Source organism: Balaenoptera musculus, chromosome 3, assembly GCF_009873245.2.
Source record: "Balaenoptera musculus isolate JJ_BM4_2016_0621 chromosome 3, mBalMus1.pri.v3, whole genome shotgun sequence".
NCBI lineage: Eukaryota > Metazoa > Chordata > Mammalia > Artiodactyla > Balaenopteridae > Balaenoptera > Balaenoptera musculus.
In genome coordinates, this window is record NC_045787.1 from 109,285,852 (window position 1) to 109,312,376 (window position 26,525).

General features: G+C 34.6%; 1 protein-coding gene across 4 annotated transcripts in view; it reads right to left on the bottom strand.

Moving 5' to 3' along the window:
- Positions 1–26,525, bottom strand: part of KIF3A (kinesin family member 3A) — a 72,811-nt gene that overhangs the window by 440 nt on the left and 45,846 nt on the right. Inside the window, exons 9-19 of one of the 4 annotated variants that reach the window (XM_036847248.1) lie at positions 25,234–25,332; positions 23,461–23,532; positions 21,339–21,347; positions 11,840–11,996; positions 11,414–11,594; positions 10,532–10,642; positions 9,755–9,880; positions 6,133–6,186; positions 5,701–5,769; positions 4,980–5,104; positions 1,870–3,026 (exon numbers count right to left, since the gene is read on the bottom strand). In XM_036847248.1, coding sequence (XP_036703143.1) covers positions 2,978–3,026; positions 4,980–5,104; positions 5,701–5,769; positions 6,133–6,186; positions 9,755–9,880; positions 10,532–10,642; positions 11,414–11,594; positions 11,840–11,996; positions 21,339–21,347; positions 23,461–23,532; positions 25,234–25,332 — 1,052 coding nt within the window. In that variant the 3' untranslated portion in view covers positions 1,870–2,977. Of the gene's footprint in view, positions 1–1,869; positions 3,027–4,979; positions 5,105–5,700; positions 5,770–6,132; positions 6,187–9,754; positions 9,881–10,531; positions 10,643–11,413; positions 11,595–11,839; positions 11,997–21,338; positions 21,348–23,460; positions 23,533–25,233; positions 25,333–26,525 lie in introns of those variants that run through there. The other 3 variants (XM_036847249.1, XM_036847250.1, XM_036847251.1) reach the window with 3 other exon arrangements.

Consider the following 26,525-nt stretch of genomic DNA (forward strand, 5'->3'; position numbering starts at 1 on the left):
TAATACGACAAACTCATCATATGATTTGTAATTTTGGCCAGTATACAGTATTGTAGTAATGCTATTGAAGTTATTAATGATTTAAATTAGACTACAGTATAAGTTCAAAGGCACTAGGAAGATCTATGTTTTCTTCTAGCATTTTAGATCAAAGAATAACTAAAAAGGAAAACAAATGCATACATTAAGAAACTGGGCAGACACTGGCATACTTAAATGTAAACTCTACCCGTTCTTTAATTCACAGCCCTGTAGGAAAGGGAGGGACTTTCCTTAAGATAAGAGTTAAGGGAAAAAATATTTTTAAAAGACTAGAAAGAAACAAAACAAAACAACCTAAACCTATAATCATAATTTTAAAAACATGTTACAGTTGAAGTAGCACCACCCTCTCCCCCAAAGTAACCTTAAATTTCTTGCAGCAAAAAAAAGTCCCCTTTTCCCAGAAAGTAGATGCCACAGCATGTCAAATGGATTCTACTTGTGGGACGAACACATAGATGTAGAACCCCCAACTTGATTACTCTTACACTTCACAAGAATCTAGACAAAAATGGGGAATACTATTATATTTTAATATCCTTATTACTACATGTAATTGCAAGGTTTACTAAAGAACATACCACAAACAACATTCTACCAAGGCTCCTTTTAATAAATATTACTTTTTTAAATTAAAGAGAAAAATAGCCATTCAATAACCTACTTATATGTGACACTCATTTTAAATCTGCTTCTTATATCAAATAATGAGCAAGTTTGTTCATCTATAGACTTTCATGAAATGAACACCGAAGTTACAAAATATTTCATTTGTGGACAACGACACAAAGTAACTGTGAAGAAACCATAGAAATACTATGATTAGAGCTAAGTGAAGAGCTCTAAAGTCAGGTTCCCATGTTTTCACATGGATACTCAGGCCTGGCTCCAATATCTAATCTTGGTATTAAATAAGATGAATATTTAATGCCCATCTGGTATAATCAGTTCTAATGTAAATGCTTTAAAAAAAAAAAACTGCTAAAGTAGCCTGTTTTTAAAATCCCTCAATGTTTTGACTTTTTATAGATTTCGTTTTGTTACTGCTGTGGTGTGGAAAAGAAAAAAACCCTAACATACTGGCTTAAATTTTCTATAATGTTTTAAAGCTTAATTCTAAAGTTATTCCTTTTCTATTGACTGGATGGTTAAAGGGTAGACACGTGCATTTTTAAAAAGAAGAAGTAGTCATATTTTTTTCCTACTGGTAAAATTAAGATTTCTCTAGAGTTATTATTAACAGAGTTAAATATGTATCTACAATTGCCAAGATATTCTGCTTACACAAAGCTTTTACAAGACATAAATTCACCTCAAGTCTTCATGGTACCTAAACAATGCCCCACAAAGTTATAAATGTCTAACTATCTTACACGTTACAAAGAAAATGCTGCCAGTTAACTGCAATTCTTATTACCTAGAAAACATTCACCATACACAGGATATTTAGTACATCACCTTTGGAATGTACTTTAAATTTATGGACACATTTTTACCACCACCTCACAAATAACGCTACATTCACTCACTCCCATTCTATATACATCTTTGTAATTATAAACCAAAATTTAACCAAACTTACTAAAAGAATGTTAACTTAATAAATACTCATTTATGAAGTCTTAAAACTTGTAGCCAATGTGTTTCAGGGCTGATTACATAATTTTAAAACTCATAAAAGATATATATATATATATATATATATATATATATATATATATATATATATATATATATATATATAGTGGTTTTGTAGTAGCATAACTTTAAAAAAATAAAAATTTTGTAAGCAGTCAACAAAAGAACAAACAATTCTATGACTTTCTCTTTTTTTTTTACTATTAAATAAAAATAATTTTTATTTTAGAGGTACGGTCTAACTGGATTTGTCAATGGAAGAAATTCAGGGAAGAATATTTTCTTTATAAAATAAGAAGAAAGACAAAACAAAGTGTTTTAAAGGTAAAGAATTAAAAGATATTTTTCTTGCTTTGTCTGTATTTTCTAGAAAATGGAGACCTTTCTCAGTTGGGAGAAACAGAGCAATTTTCATCAAAATTTAGAACTCAGACACAGGAAAGCATCAGTTAATCATGTTTCAAAGTGAATTAAAAAAAAATAATACCCATAGAGGCAAATATTAGTGACCAGTATTTAGCTTCTTAATTTTCTGCAGGTGTGACTCCTTTATATGTAGGTACAGATTCAATGTTTCAAGAAACATGAAACCAAAACAAACAAACAAAAAATTTGACTTGAAGTCAACGTGGCAAAAAAAAATCAAGAGAGGTCCAGATGAAACATATCTTCAACTTTTGTTTTTTAAACATGTATACTTCTAAAGATTGACTATCGAATTATAAAATTTTCTATAGATCAATAAGATCACCCATCTCATATTTTAAATGCAATGAATGTTAGTATAAAAATTAGAACATAATTTAAAAGGCCAGGTGGGTGTTAGGATAGAATCATTTCTTAGATTTGCAGCCCATACATTCATATATAACAGGAAAACATAGGACAATTAGACCTGCAACTTTCTATGTGCAAAACAGGACTTACATTTTTTTTTCTATTTTGAATATCCGGTTATCTAAATATACAGTAGTTGAGTAAATCACTAGCAGATTTATGTATACATTTAAACTGCAACTCTCTATAGTATAAGCTGCTCTCTCAACTTCCCTGCACAGTATAAGTTGAAAACTAATATGACAATTTGAACAATTACCAGTTGTACAATTTTAATGTTATATTAACTTAATATATATAGACTAAAAGTTATTAGGCAAATTATTAGTTCCAGTCTTAATGCATGATCTACAGCTTCCATTATTTGAAATAACACAAAAGTCTTCAGTGTTTTAATTAAAGGTTTTGTCCAGGCATGAGGATATCACTAATTTTTATTTTGACTTTAAGTCTGTAACATTTACTGAAGTAAAGAGTCAATTACAGTTTCAGGCTTTGCAGAACGCTTTCTGTTTGGAGAAGAGAAAAAGAAAACATGAATGCTTTCCTAAAAGACTGAAATGCAAACACTTTACATAATGTAGTAGACAATACCAGGCAGCCACAGAGTCTAGAAACAGGCCAAGGTTTGACATGCTTGACCATGAGATCAATTAATGTCTGCCTTTTCAGGCTAGGGAAAGATCACCTAGAGTGAGCACAAGAGCATGGCCCTCCACTCCACCACCCACAGTGATGAAGGAGTGAGTGAACGATAAACTGGACTAGACAATGTGGACAGGCCAAGCGGTCTGCATGCTTGCCAGATTTGAACCCCCTGATTATCTCTTCTGGGGTATGCTAAAGATGCCGGCTTATTCAGTGAAAATCAGAGTCACAAATCATCTGAAGCAACAACTCACAGATGACTGTGTAGGAAATGATGGAAATGTTCCATTAATCCATCATGTTTATTGCAGTTTTACTTATTAGCACACTGAAATATGTGCTTCTAATGAGGAATATCACATTGAACATTGTCAAGCAATGTAATGTAGTATCAATAAACCATTTATCGTGTATATTTGTCTATAATTATGGCCATTTACTGTTTTCATAATACAGCAGACTAATTCTGGTACACAGAGATGCTGGGTTTGGCTCGTCGAATGTTACCTCACATTTTCTTTTTTTTTAGATTAAACCGAAAAAGTATATATTTTAAAATAAGCATTCTGAAAACTGTATCCAAATACCTTATCAAATTATTTGCTTGTTTGTTTTAGGTCCACATAGCTTTTAAAAAGTGACTAAAGACGGAGATCTCATGTAAATAATCCTGATTTCTGGCTTCTCCTCTGAAACAAGAAGATCCAGAAACCACGGGCCCTCTTTCCCCAAACTAACTAGAAGCAGGGTAAGAGGCCACTCACTCCAGACAGAACATGCTCCGTTTTGCCCCAGCTCACACCACAGCCTATTTTTCTCCCACACTGAGGGCAACTGTCTTACCATTTATCATCATACTTGCACTGTTACTTTTCTTACTAACTGCAGAGTTAAGAGGAAAATACCTCCATTAAAAGTGGAAAAGTCAAAGACAGAGAGGAATTGGTGTTTCTTTGAATTGATTTGCTTCATTCATTAATATTACATGCATGGCTTCTGCGGGCATATGAAATGCTTTTAATGTCTGACATCTAAATGCTGAAGAATGTAAAAATTTGTACACTTTTAATATGCTACTGATTCCTCCTCCCCAAATTTATAAAACTTAGGTTATGTCTATGAGATTATGTAACACAAAAATATTAAAACTTAAGACTTCACCCTACATGTAACTCAAAAGTCTAGGTACTCAAAGTAGGGAAAAATATAAGCTTATTATTTCCTATCATTTCAGGAGCCCCAAAGTCTGTTAGTCAGTTTAAATAAGCTGAACAGTACTTAATGTAGGGAAGGGAGAGAAGAAATAAGCTCCAGCCCAGGGCTTTCACATCCTCATTTCTCTGGGCTATGTTACAATACATATAGACTACTCAATAGTCAAAGGAGAGGGAAAGACAGAGAAGTTTTATTTAACTGGTGACTGAGGAAATCAAGGTTCTTGGGGCAGTATTCATGACAGAAAAATGAATCAGCTGAATACAATACCTTGGGAGTCTAATGAGGCAAATTAATTAGCATCTCACTAGAATAATTAGTGTAAGGATTAAGGAATTAAAATAGTAATGACTTATTATACATTTGGAAAGAACAAAGTAAATTAACAATAAATTCTACTACTCAGGAGGGCTAAAGAGTTGGAAGACCTTAATTCTTTAGCCAGAGTTTATTTACTCAAATCGTAACTACATAGGACTTCAATATTTAGTTAAATATATCAGACAAAATACTTATCATGTTAACTAAATTTCCTTTAAATGTACTTAATTTGAAAATCTCATTGCCTTTGGCTCATGGGACTCAAAGACAGTTCTTACCTTCTCCCTGTCTTTGGCCTTGCTTTCCCCTTTGAAGTACGTGGCCTCTCTAATTTCATCAAGGACTGCCGTAGGCTCTCCTCAGTATAGGCAAGATATACATGGGAAAGGTCCACTTCAAAGGGCTATATGTAAAGGAAATAAACACAAGACATTCTTACAGAAGAATTCAAACCAGATTTGGGGGAAGATTTAAAATACTAAATAAACTCTTAGGAAAAAAAGCCAAAGACAAAACCAAATAAATATCTAAAGATATCTTTTTCTAATGCCATTTATCTCAAATGTATTCACCAAGTGTTGGTGAAGAAGCCCAGACACACTATAAATTCCTTAGTAGTAAAGAAAAACTGTTGCTGTTTTCCCTAAAGCTGCTACTTCCTCTTGTTGACCTAAGACTAGGACCAGCTTTGAAAAGGACAGACTTATTCTAGTCTCTAACCAAATCCCCAAGGCCCAGAGAGATGGTGAAAAGTCTCCAAAGAGAACTACATGCCACTCCTGTCGTAGAAATGATAAGCCTGCCATCACGACTGAAGGTGAACAGAACTGTCCTAATAATCACCCCATCCTAGAGCCTCTATTCTCAAAATAGTAGCCTATTTTTCAGCTGAGCTGATTAATAGATATCATGATGATAACACAATTTAGTGACCCACATTCCTATAAAGAACCAACTGTAGTTTTTTTTGTTTTTTTTTTTTTAAAAAAGCACTCTTACGTCTTTCTCCTTTTTATCAGGAACTGGAGTCTGCTTTCTCATGTTATTTCCTGTGTAGGCAACACATTTCTCAAAAAAGGAAAAAAGAAGGGGAGGAGAATTATCTTAATTAGCAATTAATACTATGAATGAGGCAAATTACTATGAGATATACTGATGGTACACTCATAAAACATGATTTGAATGCTGGAATAGAAAGGGACCCCAGAGGTCATTCAGTCCTATACACCAAACTACACCATCTCTACTATGTATAACACACAGAATATTCTGTGTGTTATAACATAATTATTAAAACATCTTATCCACCCCAGTGGCTTCTCATTTGATTCATCCTCTGGACCACCTTTCTCCGCATTGTAGCCAGTAAAACTCCAGTCTACAGGAAGTATTCCATAAGTATTTCATGAAAGGATGAAGGTTAATACTCACTAGTTGCCATTCCCCTATGTCTTCATTCCAATGGACATAGTTTTCAATCATTTCCTTTTAAAAGAGTCAGAGATGATCTACTTTTAATATTTAATAACATTTAAAATACTGAAAAATATTCATGGAACTAAAATCTTAATATAGTAAGTGAAAAAATTTAAGTCTCAAAACATTATATACTGCATGATGCCCCTTTTATATATTTTAAAATATACACTTTCAAGGAATACATGTAGATACAACTAAACTATATAAAAATAAAAAGCAAAGAAATAAAGAACATGGCATTCAGGATGGTGGTTACCTTGAGTTTGAAGAGGTAAAGGGATAGAAGAGGCGAGAGGGAAACCATTTGGTTAGAAACAGGTCACTACCATGGTCCTAGCTTTTGTTTTGGGTGACAAGTTCACTACAAAATAACTAACTAACTAAACAAAAGTAGGCCATCCAAGGACCATCAAGGACAGTATATTGTGAACCAAATATTAATTCTGTGCAGCTGAGGTCCAAAGGAAAAAAAATACTAAGGCTTATATTCAGACAAAATTCTTAAAGCTGTATATAGATTCAAAATAAATTTTAAAAAATCAATGTTAGAAATTAAAGATGATACAAATAGATGGAGAGATATACCATGTTCTTGCATTGGAAGAATCAACATTGTGAAAATGACTCTACTACCCAAAGCAATCTACAGATTCAAGGCAATCCCTATCAAACTACCACTGGCATGTTTCACAGAACTAGAACAAAAAATTTCACAATTTGTGTGGAAACACAAAAGACCCCGAATAGCCAAAGCAATCTTGAGAAAGAAAAATGGAGCTGGAGGAATCAGGCTCCCTGACTTCAGACTATACTACAAAGCTACAGTAATCAAGACAGTATGCTACTGGCACAAAAACAGAAATATAGATCAGTGGAACAGGATAGAAAGCCCAGAGATAAACCCACGCACATATGGTCACCTTATCTTTGATAAAGGAGGCAAGAATAGACAATGGAGAAAAGACAGCCTCTTCAATAAGTGGTGATGGGAAAACTGGACAGCTACATGTAAAAGAACGAAATTAGAATACTCCCTAACACCATACACAAAAATAAACTCAAAATGGATTAAAGACCTAAATGTAAGGCCAGACACCATCAAACTCTTAGAGGAAAACATAGGCAGAACACTCAATGACATAAATCACAGCAAGATCCTTTTTGACCCACCTCCTAGAGAAATGGAAATAAAAACAAGTAAAAAAAAATAAACAAATGGGACCTAATGAAACTTCAAAGCTTTTGCACAGCAAAGGAAACCATAAACAAGACGAAAAGACAACCCTCAGAATGGGGGAAAATATTTGTAAATGAAGCAACTGACAAAGGATTAATCTCCAAAACATACAAGCAACTCATGCAGCTCAATATCAAAAAAACAAACAACCCAATCCAAAAATGGGCAGAAGACCTAAATAGACATTTCTCCAAAGAAGATATACAGATTGCCAACAAACACATGAAAGAATGCTCAACATCATTAATCATTAGAGAAATGCAAATCAAAACTACAATGAGATATCATCTCAAACCGGTCAGAATGGCCATCATCAAAAAATCTACAAACAATAAATGCTGGAGAGGGTGTGGAGAAAAGGGAACTCTCTTGCACTGTTGGTGGGAATGTAAATTGATACAGCCACTATGGAGAACAGTATGGAGGTTCCTTAAAAAACTAAAAATAGAACTACCATACGACCCAGCAATCCCACTACTGGGCATATACCCTGAGAGAACCATAATTCAAAAAGAGTCATGTACCAAAATGTTCAGTGCAGCTCTATTAACAATGGCCAGGACATGGAAGCAACCTAAGTGTCCATCAACAGATGAATGGATAAAGAAGATGTGGCACATATATACAATGGAATATTACTCAGCCATAAAAAGGAACGAAACTGAGTTATCTGTAGTGAGGTGGATGGACCTAGAGGCTGTCATACAGAGTGAAGTAAGTCAGAAAGAGAAAAACAAAGACCGTATGCTAACACATATATACGGAATCGAAAAAAAAATGGTCAGAAAAACCTAGGGGCAAGACGGGAATAAAGATGCAGACCTACTAGAGAATGGACTTGAGGATATGGGGAGGGGGAAGGGTAAGCTGGGACAAAGTGAGAGAGTGGCATGGACATATATACACTACCAAACGTAAAATAGATAGCTAGTGGGAAGCAGCCGCATAGCAGTGGGAGATCAGCTCGGTGCTTTGTGACCACCTAGAGGGGTGGGATAGGGAGGGTGGGAGGGAGGGAGATGCAAGAGGGAAGAGATATGGGGACATATGTATATGTATAAATGATTCACTTTGTTATAAAGCAGAAACTAACAAACCATTGTAAAGCAATTATACTCTAATAAAGATGTTAAAAAAAATCAATGTTAAAGTTTACTAAAATATACTGGAAAGACAGAAATTTGGGGAAAAGAATAATAGAGGCTAAGATTTTTAAATTATAGTAGTATTTAGAGTTAGCATTTTTCTAGAGATGGATGGTAGTGATCACTGCACAACACTGTGAATGTACTTAATGTCAATGAACTATACTCTTAAAAATAGTTCACTGCAGCACTATTTACAATAGCCAGGACATGGAAGCAACCTAAATGTCCATCAAGAGATGAATCGTTAAAGAAGATGTAGCACATATATACAGTGGAATATTACTCAGCCATAAAAAGGAACGAAATTGAGTAATTTGTAGTGAGGTGGATGGACCCAGACTCTGTCATACAGAGTGAAGTAAGTCAGAAAGAGAAAAACAAATACCGTATGCTAACGCACATATATGGAATCTAAAAACACGGTACTGATGAACCTAGTGGCAGGGCAGGAATAAAGACGCAGACGTAAAGAACAGACTTGAGGACACAGTGGGGGAAGGGGAAGCTGGGACCAAGTGAGAGAGTGGCATGGACATATATACACTACCAAATGTAAAATAGATAGCTAGTGGGAAGCTGCTGCATAGCACAGGGAGATCAGCTCAATACTTTGTGACCACCTAGAGGGGTGGGATAGGGAGGGTGGGAGGAAGATGCAAGAGGGAGGGGATATGGGGATATATGTATACTTATAGCTGATTCACTTTGTTGTACAGCAGAAACTAACACACCATTGTAAAGCAATTATACTCCAGTAAAGATGTAAAAAAAAAAATAGTTAAAATGGTAAATTTTATGTATGTTTTACCATTCCCCCACCCACACACACACAGAATTAGCATCCATAAACAAGGAGAAAAGGTTAGCACAGGAGTTTTGTTTATTCTAATTACAGGATAAAGAATGTTGAAAGAATAAACAGGACCTATACCTTTACATGAATTACATGAATTTGGCCTTCCTCCCAGGACTAAGAAATTCTTATTCAGATACTTAGTTACTCAGAGAATTATGTATTAAGAACAGTTAACAGCTGAAGTGAAATGTGATGGCCATTAGTTCAAGAAAATTTTATCATCAGCAACTGAAATGTAAATATTTACCATTAATTAAATTAGAAATTATATTTCTTTAGTCCTTAACCCCAGCCAAGTGACCTAATACCTAGGAGAGAAAACTTCCCACTTACCTGATAATCCTGAGGTATAAAGTTATCAATAATAAGCATCTGAAGTCGAAGCTCCCGGCTAAGTTGTCGAATGTTCTCCAAGAGGCCTTCAATTTCCCTCTGATGTTCCTGTTGGAGATCGGCCATCTAACAGAAAATCAATGAAAATACTAAGGACAAACAAGATTTTAAATACAAAACAATTCCATCTGACATAGGGCAGTGGTCTAGGAAACCTTGTAAGAGCTTATCCAGTTCTTTCACAAAAACAATGGACAGAATGACACTATCTATCATTGTCTACTCCATGTTATTAGTTAAGGTTGGAAATAGACAATTGAGCTTAACAGCTGAAATTAAAAATTGCAAATAGGGCTTCCCTGGTGGTGCAGTGGTTGAGAATCCGCCTGGCAATGCAAGGGACATGGGTTCGAGCCCTGGTCTGGGAAGATCCCACATGCCCCGGAGCAACTGGGCCCGTGAGCCACAACTACTGAGCCTGCGCGTCTGGAGCCTGTGCTCCACAATAAGAGAGGCAGCGATAGTAAGAGGCCCACGCACCGCGATGAAGAGTGGCCCCCGCTTGCCGCAACTAGAGAAAGCCCTCACACAGAAACGAAGACCCAACACAACCAAAAATAAATTTTAAAAAAATTGCAAATAAAGGCAAAAATTTTATTTCTTTAAAATTGTAAGCACACATTATGATTCCTTTAGGATTCTTAATCATACTTAATCAAAGAAATTCTTTTCTAAAAAATTCAAACTACAATAATAGGTAACTTCTAAAAGACCAACCTCTGACTTCGCAGCCATCAGCATAGTCCAAACTTTCTTTAATTTCTTGGTCTTTCCTTGCGCTTCTTCTTGCAAACTGGTATACTTTTCTTCAATATCCAAGCGTTCTTGCTATGACATAAAGTGATAAACTTCAGAATAATTTTCTTCATTAAATCACAAGTTTAATTATTTAACAAATGACATAAATGTTTAGCAACTATTATCATTCAAAGCAATCCACAGATATGCTTTAAAATTTTATTAAGGGACTTCCCTCGTGGCACAGTGGTTAAGAATCCACCTGCCAATGCAGGGGACATGGGTTCTATCCCTGGTCCGGGAAGATCCCACATGCTGCGGACGAACTAAGCCCGTGCACCACAACTACTGAGCCTGCGTTCTAGAGCCCACAAGCCACAACTACTCAGCCCATGTGCCACAACTACTGAAGCCCACATGCCTAGAACCCATGCTCCACAACAAGAGAGGCCACCGCAATGTGAAGCCTGCACACCTGGGACTTCCCTGGTGGCGCAGTGGTTAAGAATCCACCTGCCAATGCAGGGGACATGGGTTCGAGCCCTGATCCGGGAAGATCCCACCTGCCACAGAGCAACTAAGCCCACGTGCCACAACTACTGAGCCTGTGTGCCTAGAGCCCGTGCTCTGCAACAAGAGAAGCCACTGCAATGAGAAGCCTGTGCACTGCAACAAAGAGTATCCCCCGCTCTCCGCAACTAGAGAAAGCCCACGCGCAGCAACGAAGACCCAACACAGCTAAAAATAAATAAATAAATTTATTTTTAAAAATTTTTATTAAGATTATAGATATTAAGCTTTTCTCTAGAAAAGTTAAATACCTTAGGTGAAGCAACAACCAAAAACAAAAATTTACATTACCTCTTTTTCCTCAAGTTCTCTGCGAAGTTGCTCTGCTCTTTTCCTCCTTTCTTCCAGTTCCATGTTGGATTCTTCAAGAAGTTTCTCTTGTTCCTCAGCTTTTGCCAACAAATCAACACCACCAACAATTACCTTCTTCTCCAGTGCAGATAGTTTCTCTAGCAAAGACTGATGCTCTTGTCTGTTAATTAAAATAAGAACACTCTGTATCCATCAATTATCTACTATTCTACTAAATTTCCCCAAATTTAACAAGGATTTGGATGTAAAATTTCAAAATAGGAATATAATTATGTAACACCTCTACCAAACTACACAACTGTGTAGTATTGCTTTTAATTACTATTCAATTTTCTTGCTTATACATCCTATGAGAAAAACCAGGAAATTTAAATCACAAATCCATCTCAATTCAGTAATACTCACTGAGCCTTAAGAAGATCTTTTTCCCGTTTCTCTAACTCAGCTCTAGCCTTGTTTCTTTCTTCTTCTTCCATGTCAAGCTTTGTTTCAAGTGCTTTTCTCTCCTCATCAATTTTTGCTTGCATTTCAACCATTTTATCTGGGGAAACTTTCTTTTTACCTATTTGGGTCATTTAATTCCAACAGTCACTTCAGAGTCAATACTTCAGACACATAAATTATCTTCAATATAAAAGATACATTCCTCATGAGGAGAAAATCAAATGTCAACATTTTAAGGAAATCAACTGAACAATATATTTTATTTCTATTTATTATGTCCCTAGAAGATCTTTTTAACTAACTGCTGAATTCAAACTGTTGTCCAACTGTGCAATGATAACTAAGAACAGAAGTAAGTGAAAAAGAAGCATCAGAGATTAGCAGGGAAAAAAAAGAGAAAGATAAACAGGAAAACTAAATAAATTAAAAAAGCAAAGATCTTTGTTTGTCCCCAAATAACACATATCGTCAAAAAAAGCAATATGATTATTCAGTTACTTTTTTCTGATAACCAGGTACAAAATCAAGTGGCTTCTCAAAACACCTCCCCACAAAATTTATTAAAATAAATGAATAAATAAAAGCCACAAAGGGACTTCCCTGGTGGTGCAGTGGTTAAGAATACGCCTGCCAATGCAGGGGACATGGGTTTGTGCCCTGGGCTGGGAAGATCCCACATGCCGCGGAGCAACTAAGCCCGCGTGCCACAACTACTGAGCCTGCGCTCTACAGCCTGTGAGCCACAACTACTGAGACCGCATGCCACGACTACTGAAGCCCGCGCGCCTAGAGCTGGTGGTCCGTGACAAGAGAAGCCACCACAATGAGAAGCCCTCGCACCGCAATGAAGAGTAGCCCCTGCTCTCCGCAACTAGAGAAAGCCCACGTGCAGCAACGAAGACCCAACACAACCAAAAATAAATAAACAGAATTGATTCTTAAAAAAAAAAAAGCCCTCACACCACAAAGAAGAATAGCCCCTGCTCGCCGCAACTAGAGAAAGCCTGCGCACAGGAACGAAGACACAATGCAGCCAAAAATAAATAAATAAATAAATAAATAAATAAATAAATAAATTTATTAAAAAAATAAAAGCCCCATATAGGTATAAAATGTACAGATAAAAATATCAGGCAGAATTTATAAGTAGTTTTTAACATATATTTTCAGAGGTTTTCTAAAATTGTGTTTGATAAAATTACTTGAAAGTATTTTATTTCATAGTATACTTTTAAAGGAAGTAGCTCTATACTAATTATATAACAGTTACATATGAATTAACCAGGCATTTTACAGTTGCTGTCACAATATATCATCATATCTTAAATGAACTAAAATAGCTTGTTATGATGTCAAACTCAGGATCCTAAATCTCCCTAAGTCAGATTAAACATTCCAAGTGTCAAATATAAGTAGAAATACTACCAAATAATGCAGCTAGAAATACAGCTTCAAAATGATTATTTTGATTATAATGTCTAGTAGAGTGTTTTATGTACATATAATAGATGTTCAATAAAAGTTTACTGAATGAATTTCAAAATCATGAAATTAAAATGAAAAACCAAAAAAGAGAAAAGAAAAACTAGCTTATTAAACTGGTTATGAAACTGAATCAAAGATAATTCATTTCTGGTAATACAATTTCTTTGAAACATACTTTCCTTCAGAAAAACAATCAAGTTTTTCGTAGAATTGGTCTGAGGCTCTCCTGAAAGCTTTCTGTCATTCTTAACTTCCTTCCCAGAGGACCACAGAAGAGTGTAAAGAAGAAGAGTTTTTTTATAAACTGTTAATGTCTCCACCAAAAGCTAAGCCCTCATGCTAACAAGGAAAGAGAACTGAAAAATAAAGATGATGGAGATATATATCTGAATAAACTCTTTCAGGAACCATGAGACGATGAATCATTCACAGGCTTTAATTCTTTGGGTTAAAATCATATAAAACTCCCAAAGGTTTAAAATACGTTCCCCTTCACTTCTATAGAAATACAAGAAAGTCCAAAGCAAACTAAAGCCACAAAACAAATAAGTTAAATAAAAGAGTAAACAAAAGCACTGATCCAAATTCACGCTTTGGTGTGGTGTGATTCACTGCAATCCCAAAGTCAGGCCGTAGACCTGACTCTGTTGGCTTCTTTGGCACAATCACCTATACTGAACATTCTGAATTACACTGTTAAGAAATAATTTTAAAAAGTAATCTAACTCCTATTCTCAACGAATTCCTAGAAAGGATTTCCCATCAGTAATACTATTTCTTAGAAATTTGAGGGGGGAAAGTATAAGTTCAGGTACAAAGTAAGTGTATGCACTAAAAAATTATAACTTCCTTTCCACTTCAAAATTATAAATATTTAAAGAAAAAATGGCAAATATGTTAAGATTAAAAAATGTATGTGTGAAAACCATAGGGTATAGAGTAAATGGTCTGATTGACACGTGTACATTAATTTTTTAGGTTCCTAGGGTTGCAACTGTTTTGTTAGTTAAAAACATACAGTTTCCAAACCCATTAAGAAACAGTAAAATAAAAAAAAAATTTATAGGTAGAAATACAAAAGCACATGCATACTGATGAATTACCACTATGCCTGAATTGCATTAGTTATTCAAAATCATTCAGGTAATATTTTCAAACTGATGTTTTAGCAGCAAAAATCTTATTGTGCTCTTATACCATTTTCATAAAGATGACCATGCATATATATAGCTAGGTTCAGTTTCAAAACTCTGATATTCAAGTAACATATTATTTTAGCCAGAATCAGTATGATAAATCATATCTCTCCCCAAATAATATTTTAAGCTAAATGTGAATAGGTACCAACTCTCCTAACCAGGCACTTAAAAACATGGTATCATGAGATGTTACTTTTACACTGGTTTTTTTTTAAGATTTTAAAAAAATATTAATGAACCAAACCAACAAACCAACCAAAAAAAAAAAAAAAATCTTTCTTCTTCTAAAAGTGTAAAAATTCTGCACAAAATTTCAGGTAAAAAAATCTAAAAAGAATTTTAATGTCATAGAGTATTTAACTGAGCCAAACCAGAGTGGTAATATTTTAACTTCTCCTCTACCACGTGCTCTAACCAAAACTGTGAAGGTGAACTTTGGCAAGGTAAAGTTAAAGAGAAGAATTTCAGGAAGTGTTAACTGAATTAATTTCATTTTCATTACACGAGCACCCATGAGCATACATAACCAGACGTTTGATTCCTCGCTTTAAAAAAAAGTAAAAGGTTAAGTGAAAGGTTAATGGTGAAATTATGGTCATTATTTTCTGGTAAGATGGCAGGGATGAGTATAATACCATGTCGATGGATTTCCATCAAAACTTAGCATTAGGTACGGTAAACAACACAGCCTTAAAGGGACCTGTAACAGAATATCTATTTTAAAGTAATGAGCTATGAGTTTGCAGAGGGTAAGTCAGATAATGAGGGCCTTGGAGTGCTACTTCTCAAGCAGTAGAACTGTGTGATAAAAATTAAAGATGAAGAAGAGCACGCCAGCACTTCTGAGCCCAGGAGATTTGAGTGGAAGCAGGAAGACCAGAATGGACACTTGTACAGGGGTTGAGGTATTATCCTTGAGAAGTGGCTGGGCTTATGAAGAAGAAGCAACATTCCTAGGAGGCACCTTGTATGAAAAATTGATAGTAAATGGGAAGAGACTGGCAAGAAAAGGGAAGATTCAGAGCAAATGTTGTGAGCTCTGGTGAAGGAAAGAGCAGTGATGCCATGAATGCTGATTGGAGAGTTGGAAAGGGAGCTGCTCTGAGTTAGGGCAGGAGGGACTGCTTTGACACAGTGATGTCAGGTGTGTCATGTCACACCTCTATATTCATACACATTTTACTTTCTATGTATGAATGAAGGGACACTCATTCCCACTCAGAGCAACACTCTTTTTTAAAAAAAAATAAATGTATTTATTTTTTTTTAAAAAGGAGAAAAATGCTCGAATATGAAATCACTTATATTTGTATTTCTAAAATTTGGCTTAATGGGTCTTTAAGAATTTAGAAAAATGACTATGCCATGTGGTTTTGTTGTCTATTTTGTTAATTAGGTCTAGAATATCCAATGTGTTTGTCACTACCAATCTAATTATTTCTGAACTGTTCCCTTAAGAAGATTATTTGGAAACAAAAATGTTCCTAGAGGGCAGACAGCAGAAGCAAGAAGAACTACAATCCTGCAGCCTGTGGAAAAAAACCCACATTCACAGAAAGATAGACAAGATGAAAAGGCAGAGGACTATGTACCAGATGAAGGAACAAGATAAAACCCCAAAAAACAACTAAATGAAGTGGAGATAGGCAACCTTCCGGAAAAAGAACTCAGAATAATGATAGTGAAGATGATCCAGGACCTCGGAAAAAGAATGGAGGCGAAGATCGAAAAGATGCAAAAAATGTTTAACAAAGACCTAGAAGAATTAAAGAACAAACAGAGATGAACAATACAATAACTGAAATGAAAAATACACTAGAAGGAATAAATAGCAGAATAACTGAGGCAGAAGAATGGATAAGTGACCTGGAAGACAGAATGGTGGAATTCACTGCTGCAGAACAGAATAAAGAAAAAAGAATGAAAAGAAATGAAGACAGCCTAAGAGACCTCTGGGACAACATTAAACACAGCAACATTCGCATTATAGGGGTCCCAGAAGGAGAAGAGAGAGAGAAAGGACCAGAGAAAATATTTGAAGAGATTATAGTCGAAAACTTCCCTAACATGGGAAAGGAAATAGCCACCCAAGTCCAGGAAGCACAGAGAGTCCCATACAGGAGAAACACGCCGAGACACATAGTAATCAAATTGGCAAAAATTAAAGACAAAGAAAAATTACTGAAAGCAACAAGGGAAAAATGACAAATAACAAACAAGGGAACTCGCAGAAGGTTAACAGCTGATTTCTCAGCAGAAACTGTACAAGAAAGAAGGGACTGGCATGATATACTTAAAATGATGATGAAAGGGAAGAATCTACAACCAAGATTACTCTACCCAACAAGAATCTCATTCAGATTCAACAGAGAAATCAAAAGCTTTACAGACAAGCAAAAGCTAAGAGAATTCAGCACCACCAAACCAGCTCTACAACAAATGCTAAAGGAACTGCTCTAAGTGGGAAACACAAGAGAAGAAAAGGACCTACAAAAACAAACCCAAAACAATTAAGAGAATGGTCATAGGAACATACATATTGATAATTACCTTAAATGTGAATGGATTAAATGCTCCAACCAAAAGACGCAGGCTTGCTGAATGGATACAAAAACAAGACCCATGTATATGCTGTCTACAAGAGACCCACTTCAGACCTAGGGACACATACAGACCGAAAGTGAGGGGATGGAAAAAAGATATTCCATGCAAATGGAAATCAAAAGAAAGCTGGAGTAGCAATACTCATATCAGATAAAATAGACTTTAAAGTAAAGAATGTTACAAGAGACAAGGAAGGACACTACATAGTGATCAAGGGATCAATCCAAGAAGAAGATATAACAATTATAAACATATATGCTCCCAACAGAGGAGTACCTCAATACATAAGGCAACTGCTAACAGCTATAAAAGAGGAAATCGACAGTAACACAATAACAGTGGGGTACTTTAGCACCTCACTTACACCAATGGACAGATCATCCAAACAGAAAATTACTAAGGAAACAGAAGCTTTAAATGACACAATAGACCAGATAGATTTAATTGATATTTATAGGACATTCCATCCAAAAACAGCAGATTACACTTTCTTCTCAAGTGCACATGGAACATTCTCCAGGATAGATCACATCTTGGGTCACAAATCAAGCCTCAGTAAATTTAAGAAAATTGAAATCATATCAAGCATCTTTTCTAACCACAATGCTATGACATTAGAAATCAATTACAGGGAAAAAAAACGTAAAAAACCCAAACACATGGAGGCTAAACAATACGTTACTAAATAACCAAGAGATCACTGAAGAAATCAAAGAGGAAATCCAAAAATACCTAGAGACAAATGACAATGAAAACACGACGATCCAAAACCTATGGGATGTAGCAAAAGCAGTTCTAAGAGGGAAGTTTATAGCAATACAAGCCTACCTCAAGAAACAAGAAAAATCTCAAATAAACAATCTAACCTTACACCTAAAGGAACTAGAGAAAGAAGAACAAACAAAACCCAAAGTTAGTAGAAGGAAAGAAATCATAAAGATCAGAGCAGAAATAAATGAAATGGAAACAAAGAAAGCAATAGCAAAGATCAATAAAACTAAAAGCTAGTTCTTTGAGAAGATAAACAAAATTGATAAACCATTAGCCAGACTCATCAAGAAAAAGAGGGAGAGGACTCAAATCAACAAAATTAGAAATGAAAAAGGAGAAGTTACAATGGACACCGCAGAAAGACAAAGCATCCTAAGAGACTACTACAAGCAACTCTATGCCAATAAAATGGACAACCTGGAAGAAACGGACAAATTCTTAGAAAGGTATAAACTTCCAAGGCTGAACCAGGAAGAAATAGAAAATATGAACAGACCAATCACAAGTAATGAAATTGAAACTGTGATTAAAAATCTTCCAACAAACAAAAGTCCAGGACCAGATGGCTTCACAGGTGAATTCTATCAAACATTTAGAGAACAGCTAACACCCACCCTTCTCAAACTCTTCCAAAAAATTGCAGAGGAAGGAACACTCCCAAACGCATTCTATGAGGCCACCATCACTCTGATACCAAAACCAAAGATACTACAAAAAAAGAAAGTTACAGACCAATATCACTGATGAATATAGATGCAAAAATCCTCAACAAAATACTAGCAAACAGAATCCAACAACACATTAAAAGGATCATACACCATGGTCAAGTGGGATTTATACCAGGAATCAAGGATTCTTCAATATATGCAAATCAATCAATGTGATACAACATATTAACAAATTGAAGAATAAAAACCATATGATCATCTCAATGATGCAGAAAAAGAAAATTCAACACCCATTTATGATAAAAACTCTCCAGAAAGTGGGCATAGAGGGAACCTACCTCAACATAATAAAGGCCATACACAACAAACCCACAGCAAACATCATTCTCAATGGTGAAAACCTGAAAGCATTTTCTCTAAGATCAGGAACAAGACAAGGATGTCCACTCTCACCACTGTTATTCAACATAGTTTTGGAAGTCCTAGTCACGGCAATCAAAGAAATAAAAGGAATGCAAATTGGAAAAGAAGAAGTAAAGCTGTCACTGTTTGCAGATGACATGATACTATACATAGAGAATCCTAAAGATGCCACTAGAAAGCTACTAGAGCTAATCAATGAATTTGGTAAAGTTGCAGGATACAAAATTAATGCACAGAAATCTCTTGCATTCCTATACACTAATGATGAAAAATCTGAAAGAGAAATTAAGGAAACACTCCCATTTACCACTGCAACAAAAAGAATAAAATACCTAGGAATAAACCTACCTAGGGAGACAAAAGACCTGTAGGCAGAAAACTATAAGACACTGATGAAAGAAATTAAAGATGATACCAACAGATGGAGAGATATAACATGTTCTTGGATTGGAAGAATCAATATTGTGAAAATGACTATACTACCCAAAGCAATCTACAGATTCAATGCAATCTCTATCAAATTACCAATGGCATTTTTTACGGAACTAGAACAAAACATCTTAAAATTTGTATGGAGACACAAAAGACCCCGAATAGCCAAAGCAGTTTTGAGGGAAAAAAACGGAGCTGCAGGAATCATACTCCCTGACTTCAGACTATACTACAAAGCTACAGTAATCAAGACAATATGGTACTGGCACAAAAACAGAGATACAGATCAATGGAACAGGACAGAAAGCCCAGAGATAAACCCACACACCTATGGCCAACTAATCTATGACAAAGGAGGTAAGGATATACAATGGAGAAAAGACAGTCTCTTCAATAAGTGGTGCTGGGAAAACTGGACAGCTACATGTAAAAGAATGAAATTAGAACACTCCCTAACACCATACACAAAAATAAACTCAAAATGGATTCGAGACCTAAATGTAAGACTGGACACTATAATACTCTTAGAGGAAAACATAGGAAGAACACTCTTTGACATAAATCACAGCAAGATCTTTTTTGATCCACCTCCTAGAGTAATGGAAATAAAAACAAAAATAAACAAATGGGACCTAATGAAACTTCAAAGCTTTTGCACAGCAAAGGAAACTACAAACAAGACTAAAAGACAACCCTCAGAATGGGAGAAAATATTTGCAAACGAATCAACAAAGGATTAACCTCCAAAATATATAAACAGCTCATGCAGCTCAATATTAAAAAAACAAACCACCCAATCTAAAAATGGGCAGAAGACCTAAATAGACATTTCTCCAAAGAAGACATACAGATGGGCAAGAAGCACATGAAATGCTGCTCAACATCACTAATTATTAGAAAAATGCAAGTCAAAACTACAATGAGGTATCACCTCACACCAGTTAGAATGGGCATCATCAGAAAATCTACAAACAACAAATGCTGGAGAGGGTGTGGAGAAAAGGGAACCCTCTTGCACTGTTGGTGGGAATGTAAATTGATACAGCCACTATGGAGAACAATATGGAGGTTCCTTAAAAAACTAAAAATAGAATTACCATATGACCCAGCAATCCCATTACTGGGCATATACCCAGAGAAAACCATAATTCAAAAAGACACATGCACCCCAATGTTCACTGCAGCACTATTTACAATAGCCAGGTCATGGAAGCAACCTAAATGCCCATCACAGGTGAATGGATAAAGAAGTTGTGGTACATATATACAATGGAATATTACTCAGCTATAAAAAGGAACGAAATTGGGTCATTTGTTGAGACGTGGATGAATCTAGAGACTGTCATACAGAGTGAAGTAAGTCAGAAAGAGAAAAACAAATATTGTATATTAATGCATATATGTGGAACCTAGAAAAATGGTACAGATGAACTGGTTTGCAGGGCAGAAATTGAGACACAGATGTAGAGAACAAACGTATGGACACCAAGCGGGGAAAGTGGCAGGGGGGTGGTGGGGCGGGGAGGTGGGATGAATTGGGAGATTGGGATTGACATGTATACACTAATATGTATAAAATGGATAACTAATAAGAACCTGCTGTATAAAAAAATAAATAAAATAAAATTGAAAAAAAAAATGTTCATAATACCTTCCTCAATAAAAACTGAAATAAATTTTTAAAAAAAGAATTTAGTAAAAAAGGAAGTTTTTTTTTTTTAAAAGCTAAAGTTGAAAGATATTTTAAAATACAAAGACAGATACTTACCTTGTAAGAAAAAAATCATTAAATAAAAAAAAATGTAATGTGGTTAAACAACAAAGTTCTTTATAGTTTAAATAATTGTACCACATGGAGTGCAAATCAATCACACCAACCTGCTTGATCTTTCAATAAGAAGTAGTAAGCAAACCGTAGACAGGAAGCATATGCACAGAGATGAGGAGGAAAAAAAGAAAAAACATTATTTCTTTTGTAAAACAAAGAAAAATGTATAACAGCGTTTATTTATAGTATAAGTATAGGAATAAATCATCATAAAAACTGAAATAGAGCAGTTGTATGCAAAAAGAAAAGTATATTCAACATAATCAGAGATAATAATTTAAGCAAGATAATAAGATTTAGTGTAAGATTACAATTCAAATCAATCTTAAGAGCTCACACTGACTCCCAAACTCCTGCAAATACAGCAGTTCAGCAACAAATGGTGGACATGGAATTGGGAACTTGCTAAGACCTGGGAAGTAATCTAAAAGGGCAAACAGAAAATTAAGCGAATTTTAAATATTAATAAGTTAAAAGTAGCAAAAGTCACATTGTTTATTTTCAAAATGTCCCAATTCAATGACCTTCTAATAGAAGGATACATTACAGGTGTGCCCCCCTTTAAGAAAATCCAACACAAAAACTTCAACCAACTAAACAGAGTTTAGAGTAATCTGTAGTGATTATGTGATTAACAAAAGCATTTAATAAAGAATTTTTAAAGATAGCAAGTTCTCCCAATACAATTGATTTCCCAACTTGATTTATAAGCAATTTTTTCAGAAAAAAACATTTATTGCATAAAGTGAAGTACACCTGTATAATAACAAACTTGCATTCAACCTATTAGTAGACTGTTAAGGGTAATTATAATAATGATTCTATAGAAGTAAATGATCAACTGATGATTCAAACAAAGAACACCTTAAAAAAAAAGGCCATTCATATTTTTAAAAGGGAAAGGTATGCACAGCAACCACATGCTGGGACAACCATGTCTCCACTTCACCAACACATCCACAACGCAACAAAAGAATTCAATGTTATATGCCAGGTATATAAAGAGTAACTAAAACTGCTTGAACTGAACAAGGTACAACTCATTTCAAAATATACTTTGATGTAACTACTTTCTAAGGATTAAAGTAAAATTTTAAAACAGAAAATTAAATTATAATGCCTCCCACTCAGATATTTTCTATACTTTGCAGTTTATAATACAAAATGAGACTTCTACATGGTTTCTAAAGCAATTTCATGTATTTTATAGGTTAGCCTACGAAATTATTTGTCTTGGTAAAATGTAAGAATTGCAATAGAGAAAATAATTCCTAATATTCTTGGAAGTCTTCCTCTAGCAAGCTAAAAGCATAAGAACAATAACCAAATGTTTTTGTTATTAATTTTGGAAAGGTAGGTATACAGATAATGCTTTAAAAAGCAGTAAGCTGCAAACTAGTACAAGAAAGCATCAATTCTCTTTTCTTCTGAAAACTAAAATATAAATAAAATTAATAATACTTTTCAACTTAATTTATTAAATTACAGTTTAAGAAAAAGCCTTTAGGTTTGAAATAAGTCTAGATAGATCCTGCATAACAATTTCGCGTGGATCTGAATTCTCTAATCATACCTTAGAAAGTTTCCTAAAATCAATCAGGTAATTCAGAAATAAGGATAAATGGCCATTTGAAATAAAATACCATTCAATTTATCTTTACTTGCTTCAAACTTTACATTTTTCTTTATTTGGGAGTTTTCAATCTTAAGCTACCCCTAAGAACAGGACACCAAGGCGTAAAATCTTTGTAACTATGAGACATGTTATAAAGGGCACTGGTGTACTTCCAAATATAAGGTGTACCTTAAGAAATTCAGGATTTTGTTATTACAGGTCCCTTACACTGACTAGGATGTATCATGAAACATAAAAAGGAACCAAGAGTTATTCTCTTATACAGCTTACTAGCTCTCTTTACATTATCTCAACTGCAAAAGCATGACTCTCTCTTCCATTGTCTCAAACATAAGCGTAAGCGTATGTTTTAACAATTATGGTTAACTGGAAGCAATGAAGAGGGGAGCTAAAGTCATCACATGCTTTATTTTACTGAGAAGTCCAACAGGTATTCTTTAAGTAATGACAGGGAGCGGTGCAGCATTTCTCAAATGAAGCCCATGGGTTATGGAAAAGCCAAAGCTCTGTTAGAGAATTTAAGAGCTACCACTCACTAGGCAAGAACTTATCCAGAGGTTTCTCTATGACAGAACATGTGGAGTCTGAACTACTGCTGCTGCTACTGCCTGGAAGACAAAGAAATGAGCCCAACGGGAACCAAAGAAAGAGGAAACAAGAAAATGAACACAGACACAGAGAAAAATTCAATTCCAGAGAAAGAATTTTAAAGGACAATCAAGCTTTGTAATAAAGAACCAAAACTTACTTTCCCTTAAAACCAGTCTTGGTAGTCTATGCAGTATTCTCTAATTACAAAGCCATACAGGGGAATTAGAAACTCTATTCCTTTAAGTATCCACAGTGGGTAAACCCCACTATTCACTTAAAATATAGTAATTCAGAGGGTTGGAATGAAAAGAATAAAAATAAACAAATCATTTGGTGACATTTAAGTCTATTTAAACCATTTAGGTTGATAAGCTAAAGGAATTGAGTTTTAAATTTTAAAGTCACGAACAATTAAAATTACAGGAATGATAAATTACCCTTTAATACAGACAGTTTGGTTTGTCTTCAATTTCACTCTTTCACCTCCAAAACATCAAACTATCAGATGTGATTATATATGTTTAAGGTTTCACAGCAAAACTTTGAAAGGCTTACTGAAATTTTTTAAATTTCTAAGCCTGGAAGGAAGATATGTTACTCTTAAATATTTTAACATATTAAGCAGTGGCATTTTTTTCTATTTAAAACTTTATTTTTAACAAATCTATCATCTGCTTTAGCTTTGAATACTTTACTCTGAAAAAATAGGTGTGAACACAAAACCACTTCTCTAAATCAGGGGTCAGCAAACATTTTCTGTAAAGGGACAGATGATAAGTGCTTTAGGCTTTGTAGGCCATACTGACGCATGTGAAGGCAGCTGTAGACCATATGTAAACAAATGAGCATGGCTGTTTCATAAACTTTTATTTACAAAAACAGGTGGTGGGCTGAATTTGGCCAGCACACTACTTGCCAACTCTTGCTCTAAATTATATTTTTCCTGTCTTTTGAAGGACTCTTTATGGCTTTTAAATTTGGGACTCCTGATCAAACAGCGATGGGTTTATTTTCAGCAAGAACATTTTAATAAGACAAGCAAAATATGCACCAGCTTGAAAACAATGATCCACATTAATGGAAGAGAGTTCTGAAATAAATATTCAGGGTTAAAGGATCTGAAATGTAGGCCATTATAATATGTCTCTCTCTTTTGCATGTCATCTATATCTTTATCACAATGAACACAGTCTTAATTCATACTTGGCAACAAGTGCCCAGTGTAACAGGTGAGAATGAGGGTACATTTTATAAAGAGAATACATTTTACATTCTATTAAAAATACAATCCTTCTACAAATTTATTACTTAAAAATTCAATGATTAAAGCGTAATCATGTTTGAAAAAAAAATTCCACGTTATCCTAATTTCCTAAAAATTTAGATTCCTAACATAGATAAAAGTCCTCACATTAAATTAAAACCCCATGTGAAATTTTAAAATGGTATATCCACTATCACAGATTTTTATAATTCTAAATTGTAAAAAAAACAAAACCAGAACATATTACATGTTGATTCATCTAGAAATAGGAGATCAGTATAGGACGAAAAAATAATGCAAAGTTAACCAGGTATATGGCATACTTCCTCTGTTCTAATTGCTACCACAATTAAAAATGGCAAAATAAAAGGCATGCACTCGACAGCCTTAGGAATGTTAAACCATCATTAGGCAGCAATCTCATTTAATTTCCACAACATTAAGATGAACTTACCCCTTCTTCTTTTCCTTTTCTCTCCATCTTCTCCAACCTCACCCTCTTCATCATCATCCTCCTCTGACCCACTGATATCAGAGCCTGATATTTCTTCCCCTTAAACAGAAATTTAATACAATGATGTTTATTCTGTGCCAGGTCACTGGTTATTTAGGAAATGACTTTCTTCATTAAGTTTTTGTGCCCTAAACAAACCTTATTTTAATATTTCTAGACAGTATATCAGATATGCTAACCTCAGAAACAGATACGATGTACACAGAGGCTTTATTTTTAAAGTTCCTAAAGAGAAGTTAGATTCTGATCCATTTAAAATTTCAAATGATTAGTTTAAGTACAGTTCTAAATGTTACATGTTAGAGTTATTATTTCAGTCTTTAAAAAATATGATCACTTTTGGGGAGCATTTTCTTAGTTTTCTGTTTAAGATTTTAAATTCATTCAACCTGTTTATTTTTTTAAGGGCCATAAAACTGTTATCGAACACAATGATCCCACTTTTAGGACTATATCACATGAAGTAATTCAAAAGAAAAAGGGCTTATTTGTACACAAATATGTTAACTTAAAAAATCAAAAAAAGGGATTAAGCTAATATTAATGCAAATCAGTGCTATAATACCTTCAAAGTAGTTATTTAAAATTACTACTGTCCATATATGAAATGTCTAAGAAAATAAAGGTAACTGGGGGAGGAGTAAAATATACACTAATCATAATATAATATTTGAACCTGCAAATAAAAGATGGAAAGAAATCACAGAGTCTTGGGAGAAGAAATTCATTAAACATATTTTGTTCTTTAGGCCTAGAAACAATGACAACCTGGTAGCAATGAGCACACCTAATGCCTAAATCTTCGTTTCTAAATACCATTCTCCAATGAAAGGAGCCAGGGAGAAATAGATGATTTTAAGGCCAGGGTAGGGAAAATTTAAAAATGAGCTCTAAAAAAAAATGAGCTCTAAGCATCTGTGGTGCCAGAAAGTGAGGAAGTGCTCAAAAAACAAGTAAACAAACAAACTGGTGGGAGCATGCTGACAGGATATATGAACTACTCTGAAGGAACTCTTAATGGCCAAAGCTGGAACAATCTGAACAATAAAATAAATAATATTATTGTATTATAAACCCACAGACTAAAATAATTATCCATGAGTCCATACTGACATAAAAAATACTCAAATAAATAAACAAGTGGGGGAGAAGAGACTGCTTTTCCTTACAGTAGAATTCCAAACACTCTAAACACTAAACATTAGAAGGAACAATGGGAAGAGAATGCCACC